This window comes from Giraffa tippelskirchi, chromosome 13, assembly GCF_054371585.1.
Source record: "Giraffa tippelskirchi isolate mGirTip1 chromosome 13, T2T-mGirTip1v1.2.pri, whole genome shotgun sequence".
NCBI lineage: Eukaryota > Metazoa > Chordata > Mammalia > Artiodactyla > Giraffidae > Giraffa > Giraffa tippelskirchi.
The window spans coordinates 106,837,650-106,849,803 of record NC_137287.1 but is presented as its reverse complement, the minus strand read 5'-3'; the positions used below and the strand labels follow the sequence as shown (position 1 = coordinate 106,849,803).

General features: G+C 37.1%; 1 protein-coding gene across 13 annotated transcripts in view; it reads right to left on the bottom strand.

Annotated features, from left to right (window-relative positions):
- The window catches only part of PHF20 (PHD finger protein 20), a 125,756-nt gene that overhangs the window by 59,469 nt on the left and 54,133 nt on the right, over positions 1-12,154 (bottom strand). For 8 of the 13 annotated variants that reach the window (XM_081560022.1, XM_081560021.1, XM_081560020.1 and 5 more), the window contains 5 exons: positions 11,474-11,553; positions 8,201-8,585; positions 3,908-4,021; positions 2,632-2,820; positions 1,918-2,097 (listed from right to left, as the gene is read on the bottom strand). In XM_081560022.1, the coding sequence (XP_081416148.1) occupies positions 1,918-2,097; positions 2,632-2,820; positions 3,908-4,021; positions 8,201-8,585; positions 11,474-11,553 (948 nt within the window). The remainder of the gene's footprint in view (positions 1-1,917; positions 2,098-2,631; positions 2,821-3,907; positions 4,022-8,200; positions 8,586-11,473; positions 11,554-12,154) is intronic. The other 5 variants (XM_081560026.1, XM_081560025.1, XM_081560032.1 and 2 more) reach the window with 3 other exon arrangements.

The following is a 12,154-nucleotide window of genomic DNA, read 5'->3' as shown; positions in this document are numbered from 1 at the left end:
AAATTAAAAAACAAAAGATATGAAGAATACTGGATATGGTTAATACATGTGAAAATCACCATCTCTTTTATCTTCTTTAAAATACATGAGCAAAAATTATAATACTGTACTATCAACTTTATAGCATATGTAGATTCAATTCATGTGATAACTAGAGCATAAAAAGGGGGTGTTAATGGATTATACAACATTTTACATAAGATGGTTCAATTAACTATAAGTAAACTGTGAAAAGCACATATATACATTGTAATGCCTAGAGTAACCTCTAAAACAAATGCTAAGAAGTATAGTTTAAAGCTAATAGATGAATTAAAATTGGATTTTAAAAATTCAATTAACCTGAAAAAATAGGAAAGAAGGAAAAGAACAAAACACAGGATCAACACACAACCAAAAGCAAAATGGCAGACCTGAATGCAATCGTATCAGTAATTTCATTTAACGTAACTAAACATTGTAGTTAAAATCCAAACCCATCTATCTATAAAAGACACAGTTTGAATTTAAAGGCATAGTTATATTGAAAGAAAAGAGACAGAAATAGATATACCATGTATATAGAAAGCAAAAGAAAGGTGGAGTACCTGTTCTAATATCAGAAAAAGGACACAAGAATTAAGTCAATTTTCATATACAACCTCAGTGACTCTCAAGCAGGTTAAACACAAAACTAAAACAAATTTAAACACATGATAGTACGACAGTCAAGAAAAAGACTACCACCAAAGATACAGTGATATTTCACATTACAAAGAGGGCAATTCATGGTTAGGATATGGGGCTTTCACTGCCAGGGCCTGGGTTCAATTCCTGGTCAGGGAACATTCCACAAGCCTTACAGCCAAAACAAAACACAAAGCAGGGCAATTCATTAGGAGGACATAGCAATTAAATAAATGCATGCAAATAAAAACAAAACTTCCAAATACATGGATCAAGACTGATAGAATTAAAGGGAGAAAAAGATAAATCCACAATCACCCATCTCTTAATAACTGGTAGAAACAGATAAACACACAGAAAAAACAAAACGAAACCAGTGGCAATGTATCAGAAAAACACCATCAACCACCCCGACCTAACTAACAGATTTACAACCATGGCAATTTTTTAAAACGCATATGGAATATTCATCAAGACAGATCATATGCTGGACCATAAAAAGCAGTACAGCAAATGTATAAAGATTGGGGTAATTCCCTGGCAGTCCAGTGGTTAAGATTCCATGCTTTCACTGCAGAGGGTGTGGGTTTGATCACTGGTAGGGGAACTAAGAGCTCCCATGCCCCGTGGCATGGCCAAAAATAAAAACAAATAAAGATTTAGATCCTATAGAGTATGTTCTTTGACCATCATGGAATTATATAAGAAATCAGTAACAATAAGGTATCTATAAAAAACCCAACACTTGGAAATGAAACATATTTCTAAGCAACAGTCAACCAACAAATCATAGATATTCTGAACTGAATGAAAATGAAAATACAACGTATCAAAATTTGTAGGATGCAGCTAAAGCAGTGCTTAGTAGAAAATTTTATAACTTTAAATGCTCATATTAGAAAAAAGATCTAAAATCAATGACCTATATTCTAGAAACATTTAAAGAAAGAAAACAAGATCAAAACAGAAATCAATGACTTTTTTTTAAATAGAGAAAACTAAAGCAAAAGGTGAGTTCTTTGAAATTATTTACAAAACTGATAAATCCTCAGTAAATCAAGAAAAGAGAGGAAACACAAATTAGAAATATCAGACAAGCATGTAGCATTTTTTAAGTATATGGCATCAAAATAAGAAATTGTTATTAATAAAGGGTGAAAAAAATTAGGAAAGTTCATTTTTTTAGTTCACAATCAAAGCAGAAGCAAAAGTACATTTTATAAGCGGATTATGTTAACTCTAAATATGAACCTGCCACAGTAGAAATCTCTTGTAATTCAGCAAGGGGAGAAGTCGGTTCTGTTTTCATAGTGTTTTCTCCCATTGACTTGCAGTTCAACTCCAAGCCTGCAGGCCCCAATCCATCCCCAATGGAGTGGCAAGTTAATGTGGATGAGACCTGGCCAGCTTCCAAAGGAGATTTCAACTGACCTAGAAGAAAAAGAGAAAGATTGGGGAACATATACATGTATTTAGTCTAAGAAGCAAAAGTTCCACAAAAGACTGATAAAGTCAGGGTCTTTTTAGAGGAAGCCATTCACTTCACAGCATACAAGAAAGAATACATTCACAGGGTCCAGCACACATAGTCAGGGTTGTAAGCATATCAAAGAAAAAGGCTAATAAGAAGCTAAAGTGAAGGGAGGATCTACTGGAAATATTAACAAAAAGGCAGAGGCACTAGAGTAAGATGGCATCAGAAAGACAGAAGAACAAGGCTCTTTAGCACTGTACCTCCAACCCAACATACACATACGCAAGCAAAATCAATCAAAAATGCACACAAAAGTTTGTCTGTGAATCCTCAGTGAAAAATAATATGAGAAACACTGCAGCCAAATCAATATCTTGATTTCAAGATAATCTAAAACTTGTGTAAGGCAGTACACAATGACTGATTTAGACTGGTTCTCACCAGACAGGCAGCAGGATGGCAAGACCATTCTAGAACAGACTCTGACTCACCTTCTTCTGATTCCTTGGTATTGGATGAAGTGTTTTGCAAAGGATCAGTATTAACTGTATCAACCAAATCTGATACAACCAAGTCAGGATCTAGAATTTCGTGGGTCCCATTAGTGGACAGCCTGGAAGACCGTCTCCTTGATAAGTCTTTGTCAGTGTTTTCCGAGTAGTTTTTTGACTTTTCCTGGGCTATAAACCATTAAGAGAGTTGTAGTCAAGAGACCAGAAGAAATAACTCTGCTACTACAGATTTCTGGGGCTTCCCACGTGGTGCTAGTGGTAAAGAACCCGCCTACCAATGCAGGAGACATAAGAGACGCAGGTTCGATACCTGGGTTGGGAAGATTCCCTGGAGGAGGAAATGGCAACCCACTCCAGTATTCTTGCCTGGAGAATCCCATGGACAGAGGAGCCATGCGGGCTACAATCCATGGAATCACAAAGAGTCGGACACTACTGAAGTGAATTAGCACACACAGATTTCTGGACTGGCTGCCTTGATAAGGGCTTCAAACAGACTTCTGGCATCAGTGATGAAAGGAAATACCTTATCCTGGCTTATAGTTTTAAATAAAGGTACAGTCTTTCTGCCAGAACATAATTTTCCTAATTTAAGGATTTGTGATCTGAAAATATGTGGGCAAGGCCACATCCCAATCTTGACAAGTTCTATTTTGGAGCTTTCCAACATAAAAATGTACGTACTAACAATACCCCAAGGCGATAAGGTTTACACAGCCTTAGAGCCATCACAAGTCCTTTCTGGAACCAAGAGGGTATTTTTTAAAAATCAATAAATAGCATGTTTTTTTTAATGGAAGTATGGTTGATTTACAATGTTGTGATAGTTTCAGGTGTGCATGAATATACAGGTTCATGCACATATATATGCTCTTTTTCAGACTCTTCCACTACACTAGGTTATTTTAAAATATCAAATATAGCTCCCTGTGCTAGAGTAAGATCAATAAATATATATTTAAAGTTTCACTCAGCATATGAAATCCATCACTTCCTAAGCCACTAAATTTCCAGTGGAATCCAAATCAGATGGGTATGGAAATGGCATTAATGAACTCAACATTAACACAGCTTGTGCTTTGGGATTCATTTTCCCTCTAGCAAAACTCCTCTGATCCAAACACATCCCACTCACACTAGCCCCTGTGATCAACAAGCATTAGAGTCTATAAGGCCCAGGGGACAACACGGACACAGGGGAGCTAACCCAACAGTTGTCAAATTCCAGCCACACATACACAAACTGAAGACTCACATGAATTTTTGTGAAGCCGAGGACGTTTTAACGGGACTTCACTTCCTTTTGATATTTTCCGTCTTCTCAATTCCAATGTTATTGGTTGCAAAGTTTGAGAGTTTGAATCCACAGCTACAACATATATAAAACCACACACACACAAAAAGACATGTAGTTTTTTATTGACCAATTCTCATGCTGTACACAAATAAAACGTGTGTGTGTGTATATATACACACACACATCCACACAAATCATTGCATGATAAATAAACCCTCAGAGGGCATTCTTACTTAAGCCAAAAGGAGTAAAAAGTGAAATGGGTGAGAGATTACTTCCTTATAGGAAATGCTGACACCCTGCAGACTGACCTCTGAATCTTTGTGATATACTGATCTCCTGAAACCCACTCCTTAAATATCCTAATATGACTCCTTTAAAATATGAGGGTACAAAGGCAACAGTAAAGTCATTTTTATAACCATCAAATCTTATCATCAAAATTTGTCTTATCCAATACTCAGGAAATCCACCATACAGGCTAATTCTTAAAATGTTGTATTCTGGGACTTAAGCTTGATTATTATTTTCAACCTCTACTTGCTGAACTGGTTAGCTTGGTTTGGTCCTAGTTTTGAGGGACCAAAGAGAATGTCAACATTTACAACCTCTTAAAAACAATTCCAGAAAAATCTCAGACCAGGCTATTTGATAGCCAGTGTTCCAGACAAGGCTGCTTAACACTGGCAAATCCAGCACTGACATAATTTTAGCAGTGCAGAAGCTAAACCCTTAGATAGTACTCACTTTTTATTTTTTAAACCTAACACTTAAGAAGTTCTCTCACATTAGGAAAGATAAGAATACAAAAGGCAGGCAGAAGAAAAAAAACAAAAGAAATTGGGAAGCTTGAGGGAAAGGTAGGGCTAGGGAGTCTGATGAAGGTTGAAATGAGAGAAAGCAGCAGCCAGGGGAAAGAAGAGAGGGAACAAGGAAGGAAATGGGAGGGGAAGAAGGCGGGGAGAGAGAAGACTCAACTAAGACCAGAAGCTTCACATCTGCCATGTCAAATGTACAAAGGACAAAGGGCTGAGCTTTGAGGAGGCAAACTTGATGAGAATGTTGATCTCTTTGGTTCTTTGTGTGTTCAAGCTTCTCAATGTGCCAACATTACTTTGTTCCAAGGGTGGGAACTTAGAGATCACACACATTCCACATTAAATACAAACAATCCTCCCTAAATAGCTCAGATCTGGTTCCAATAAGGTTTGTATAATCTAGCGAGCTCAAGCCTCCACCATGTCAATGAACTTATTTCAAGCAATTTTTAAAGGCGATTTGAAGTATATGAAATACTGGCAAACCTTCACTTTGATACCATATACAAACCGGGGCTAACCACACAGAAATTCAATGTTTCCCAACAATGAATTCTTTTTACAGTAAGAATCATCTGGGAAGGTTGTTAATAACTAGTATTCCCAGATCCTGCTCCAGAGATTCTAACTGGAGAGGAACAGCTCAGTCAAGTGTTAACAGTAAGCTTGGAAAACCCCAGTTCTTTACTAAATTTGAGCATATCTGGTGTAACATCCTACACTTAATACAAGCAATAAACTGAATGCCCCATTTTTAACCTGAGTGAAGTAAGGTGGCTTCAGAGAAGCAGTCTGCAAACTGGAATGCAAGTATCCCAGTCCACACTTTCCAGAGAGTACAAGCCACTGGAAGAGTAACCAAAGGGGAATCTGTTTCAGAACACTCAAGTCCCACATACCCACTCTCTTCCCTAAACTATGGTGAGGACACATCAGATTTCTGCCTGTTCATACTGTCTATCTTTCCTTGAATAAGTGCCCTTCTCCCACTTACACAAAAAGGCCTGCTATTTACATCCCACATCGTAACACGTTACACTGCCCAGAGGTTTAAAACGTCTAGACCTTCTCAACAGGGGTTCCTCATTTGAAAACAGAACAAAGGTTATTTTCTTAATTCTCCCAAGACTGGTTTATAACTAGTACCACCACCAATTGGCAGAAGTCAATTCATTACAGGTCACAGATTCCTTGGGCATTAGAGCTTAATTCTCTCTTGGAATCCTACTGAGAAAGCCAGTGAATTTAGACCACTGCTGTCCAATAGAAATATGAGAGCCACAAATGGAAGCCACATAGATAATTTTAAATTTTCAGTTGCCACTTGAAAAAGTCAAAAAATTGAAATTAATTTTAACTTATATTTTGTATTTATGTTAAATATATAAAATAGCTACATATTTTTATTAAATGGATGAATTATATTGAATATAGATTTTTAATTTATATTTATATAAAATATTCTATAAATATAAAAAGTAACATTTATATACTTAAATATGCATATTTAATTCATATTTTATTTAACCCAATATATCCAAAAATATCATTTCAATATGTAATCAATATTTTTAAACTACTGAGATATTCTACACTTATGGGTGGGTTTTTTTGTTGCTGTTGTTTAGTACTATTTGAAATCAAGAGTGTGTTTTGTGGGTTTTGTTTTGTTTTCTGTTTATTTGGCAATGCCATGTGGCTTGTGGGATCTTAGTTTCCAGACAAGGGATTCAACCCAGACTCTGGGCAGTGAAAGCATGGAGTCCTAACCACTGGGCAGCCAGGGAATTCCCTCCAGTGTGTGTTTCAGAGTTACAGCCCATCTCAATTCAAAATAGCCACATTTCAAGAGCTCAATAACCACGAGAGGCTAGCAGCTACCATACTGGACAGCGCAAGTCTAGACCCCAGTTAGGCATAGGTACAATGCTGAGCTCTTTGAGAGTGAAAATAACCACTGAAAGGGGAAGTGCCTTATTTCAACCAGGAAGAAATCAAACCATCGTCCAATTTCATACCTTAAAATTAGGACTAAGATGTAAGAAGGCTGCCTACTGGGAATGAGCACTAACACATTTATTTGAAGTAAATAAGAGTTTTTCCACAAAAATTACATAGGATATTGCTGTCTGGATTGATAGATAAGACTGGTTTTGCATTCTGCATCATTAAGGGGACAACAAATGGGTTGATGCTATAGTTCCACAGTTTTATATATATATATATATTTAACTTTTTATTTTGTATTGTGGTACAGTCAATTAGGGCTTTCCCAGGTGGCTCAGTGGTAAAGAAATCACCTGCAATGTAGAAGACGTGGGTTCAATTCCTGAGTCGGGAAAATTCCCTGGAGAAGGAAATGGCAACCCACTCCAGTATTCATGCCTGGGAAATCCCACAGACAGAGGAGCCTGGTGGGCTACAGTCCATGGGGTCACAAGAGTCGGACACAATGTAGTGACTAAACAACAATAATAAACATAGCTGATTAGCAATGTTGATAGTTTGAGGTGAACAGAGAAGGGATTCAACCATACATACTGTAGTTCCACAGTTTTGATGAAAATATATTTTATGTCATAGTTTACATTTTTTCATTTATCTTTGGCAGCTATTTAGACTTATAAGAAAAAAAATAGATATCACTTTAAAACGGTAGAGATTCACGGTTTTTATGTAAAGTACATGTAACCAAGAATATCTTCAGGCCTCTGCCACATAATCATAGACAGTGTTCAGCACAGAGATCCTGGGAGCTTTTCACGCCACTCAATCCAGCAAAGGAATGTTTGGCTTAGGAAGAAATTCAGGGTTTGTTTCTTTCTTGGCTATTCTAGAAGAATTCCCAATTTCAACTTTTTAAATTAACTGTGTACTCTTCCCTAAATCCTCTAACATTGACTCTACCAATTAGCCATCTCAGCTTTTCATTTAGACTGAAAATCACCAACCCATACTCACTCTGCAGAGAGCTCAATTTCAAATGTAACCCTCCCTTCGGAGGTCCAGCGTTCTTTGTTCCCACCTCCTCCAGAGACGCCCACACCTGCTTACCTCTCTTTTTTCCCCTTCCATGTTGCTCATGAAAACATTACTTCCGGGTTCCAGGTTCTAGGTAAGCTTACTTGAAGTGAATCATTTGAACTGGCACAAGCAAAAGGCCCTAGCTTACTAGGTTTTATCATATAAGCTGAAGCATCTAGTGAAGAGCTTTCTTTCACCTCAGGAGCCCAGCCAAGAATATGTTTCCCAAATTTATGTTCCTCTGGATATACGCCTCCCATAAAATTCAGCCCCATGGACAGGACTTGTTTTCAGATGACAGGATGACTCAAGGTCAGTCACAAAAACAAAGAGTTGAATAACAAAGTTATAAAGAACCACAAAGAACCACAAAAACAACACTGTTGCAGTGCACACCTGGGAAACTCACCAGTAGGAGCAATGGAAGGGGGTCGGCCTCGCTTTCTTTTTGGCTCCCTCAAGTTTTCCTGTGGACTCTTCACAATGTCATTTTCAGGTTTCTTATCCACTTGAGCATCTCCAGAATACTCTCTGTCATTTTCTGAAATGTTCTCCTTATCTTCCTTCTCGTTCTTGGGAAGGCTCTTCTCTGAAGCTTTCCCCTTTTCAGCACAGATTAACTTTCCTTCTTTATCAGACTGCTTGGCTCGCTTTTCTGTCTTTAAGGCTTTGTCCTCTTTGTCTTTCTTCACAATGGCTGTGGGTTTTCTCTGTTCTTTAAACTTTTCTCGTTTATCAGATGATAGAAGACTTTTGTGTTCTGATTCTTTAGGCCTAGCATTACCCACAATATTCTAAAATGAGCAAAATAGCGATGAAACACACTTTGTGATTACTTGCAAATATAAAATCAGGTGGTTTTTTGTAAACTTATGAAGATAAAAGAAATTAAAAGAGGATATATTTCAGGTCACATAATGGAAAGCACCACTGAAAATATCCATCCACATGCTGAGGTTTGAGAACCAGTCCTAAGTTTAAAGAAAATAACAGAGTCATGTTGAATTCCTTCTGAGACAATGCTATCTCCCTTATGATTAACAAGTTAATGGAAAGTAGTTAAATGGACAGACAACTACTCCAGGGACCTCTTCTGGGAAGCAATCTTTTTGATAGCGATGTTCTAAGAAAATGCCTTCGTGCCCTGTCTGTTGTCATCCCAAGCGTGACTACACTGACCCAGGGTCTTTCAGAAGCTGATGTCCGGTGTAGAGAACCCAATAAACTGATAACTGGTGGTTGAACAGGAAAGCTGTAACGATTGTCCAACTCAGAAACAGACTGTCTTTGCTTCCTCTACCGGGTAAAGGCTGTGCTCAGTCCTCCTATGTTCCTGAGCTACTGAGTTTTTGTGCATCAGGAAGAAGTACTACTTCTTGGTTACTTTCCTTCTAAATTACTTTCTTTTAAAATCTCGTTTCCCAGTACACTGTCCACTGTCTCATAATAAAGGCAGCTCTGAAAGCTCTGGAGTTTCCAAAACTACAATTAAGTTTATTTGTGTATGTATCTTCCTTCCAAGACCTCAAGAGCAGAGCAGAGGCCACCACATCAAGTTCATACGGGACCCCTAGCACCAAGCACAAACTAGGCACACAGAGCTTTGCCAGGAGCAAGGAGTGTCTAAATATGCAGTGAGTAGAAGTTTAATTTATCCCAAGGGGAAAAATAATAAATAAAGACAATCCTTGTGGTTAGAGCCTCGGAGGAAATTTTATTTTTCAAGTCCTCTAAATTGTCTAAAAGCAGCCAGGTTTGAGAACAAGCCCTCCTTAGTAACTGCTGGCAGAAATATAAATCGCAACCACCACAAAGGGGGGTTGGCAATTTGGGTCAAAAGATTTATGATTCTACTTTTGAATTAGAATAAATTCCTAGAAATGAAGTTTGCTAATAAAATAATTAGACTTGTGTACCCAGACTTACAAATATCTTTAAATGACCACTAGGAAACTGGTTACACGAAGTTGGGTTATATACATATTATAAACACTACACAGCCATTAAAAGCTATATTCCCATACGGGACTTAGGAACTTGGGAAGACATTATTTTGTTAAAAGAGCAAGTTATAGAACAGTAACGTATGACTCAAATTGTGAAAAGAAATACATATATACATAAGTATCTTTTTAAAACATACAGAAGGCTATACATCAAAATGTTACGAGCAATTGTATCTAGATGACAGAATTAAACAATTTTTACTTTCAATGTGCTTTTCTGTGCTTTCTAAATTTTCTACAGCAAACAAATATATTTTTATAAGTACAAAAAAGATAGATGTTCCTGAAATATAGATTATCAAACTATTTAGGGCAGTAAATGCCTATTTAAAAAAAAAAAAGAAGCAATATTACTATATGAAAAAAAGCTTTAAAAATTGACAAATATTTTTAAGGAAGTTTTGCTTTGTAAGTGACATCGCTGAGAAGTCGTTTATCCAAAACACTATGTCCTCTTGGGAAAGGAAAACAAAGAGGAGCCATGGGCCTGTGTGTGACCACCTACCAGGTCTGAGATGACAAGAGACACTCAGAGGCAACTGGGAGTTGAGGACTGAAGACCCACAATCCACACAGGGTGAGGTGCCCATCTCCAAGTCAAGGCCCTGTGAGTACTACCAACCAGAGACAGCAGCTGAATGTTATTTGGAGCCCTGTCCTTCCACTTGGGAAGATTCTAGACACAATCTTGCAGCTTTTGACATGTTCTTAAAACAGTCCTCTGTCTAAATTAATTCATTCCATAAACTTAACACAAAAACTACCAAATTTAAGGCCAAAATAATGTATAGAGTGCTGCATAGCTCCTGAGATGCCCAAAAAGCAAATGATCAAAGAGAAAACATCTTCAGGGCTAAAGCTTTATAATTTTATCAATTTCCTGAAGAGGGAAACCAACAAAAGGCAAAAAACACTTTTGAGGCTATCTTTAACAATATCATATATCATGATGCTTTGAAAATGCTAAATATGTACAGAAGAATTTATTAAAGTAAAAGCATTTGATCATAAGACAACAGGTTCCAGCATTACCAAATACTTCCACATCACCCACAGAGATAAATAACAGTAACAATCAGAATCTTTCCCCTCAGCCATTTCATTAAGACATAAATGCAAAATAAACTAAAAGGGGAAAAAAATCATGAAGAAAGTAGGCAACACTTTACAATGTCAAAACTCAGGACCTGTGCTTAGATGGTGAAAGGGACAACAGCAAACAAACTTTTCAACCCGGGCACATCTAGCACAAGTGATTGCCAAATCTATGTCACCACCAAGCCATGGTCCTGAGCTAAAAGGCAAAGTCAGATGAGGAGGAGAAAACATCTCTAGATCTCCTCAAGCACTCAGCAAGTTCCCCAAGAGAGGAAACAGCTCTGGGGGCAGGGCACAGGGAGAGAGAGAAAAGAATAACCCCCAGGCATTTTGGAAAAAAGACCTAACAGGTAATGGTACTTAAGTATTGGCACTTCAGAAAAGAAGACTGTATGAAAAGGAAAAGGCAGAGAGAAAGAAACATTTACAATATCTGAAAACTTGTATATTGCTTTCTGGAGAAATCATGTCAGATGAAGGAAAGAGTTTGCCGTCACAAACAAAAGTAGCATCTTTGAGAAACAAAACTACAATATTACATTATGCATACCATAAAAGCATAAAACCACATTTCTCACCTGATCTTTGGAAAAAGCTTTGACATGAATATGTTTGACAGTCTGAACTACTCCATCATAAAATTTCACAGTGTAAGTACCTAAAATTCAAAAAGATATGATTTTAACTTGTAGTTTACGAAAGCGACAAACTTTTCAAAGCATAAACACAAAGGAGCTCGAACCACAATAATAAACCTACGGGAATTAAAAAATTGTTTAAGAATCACAATTGGTCTTTCTTATGTCCAAGATAGTAATATGTTTGCCTTTTTTCTTTTTATCATTATAGATTTGTTTACCTACACAGATCAAAACCCATCAAAAAAAATCATTTTTATGGTTCTACACTAAAATTTTTTAAACTTGCACTGAATTTAGACCAAGAGCAAATAGCAGTAAAACAATTAAGAATGTAAAGAAACACCAACAATGAACTACCAGAAAGAGAAATCAAGGGAAAAATCCCATTTATCATTGCTTCAAAAAGAATGAGTCCTAGGAATAAACCTACTTAAGGAGCTAAAAGACCTGTACTTGGAAAACTATAAGACACTGATGTAAGAAACTGAAGATGACACAGATGGAAAGATATACTGTGTTATATTCTTAGTGGGAATGTAAACTGGTGCAGCCACTGTGGAAAACAGTATGGAGGTTTCTCAAAAAACTAAAAATAGAACTACCATATAACCCAGCAAT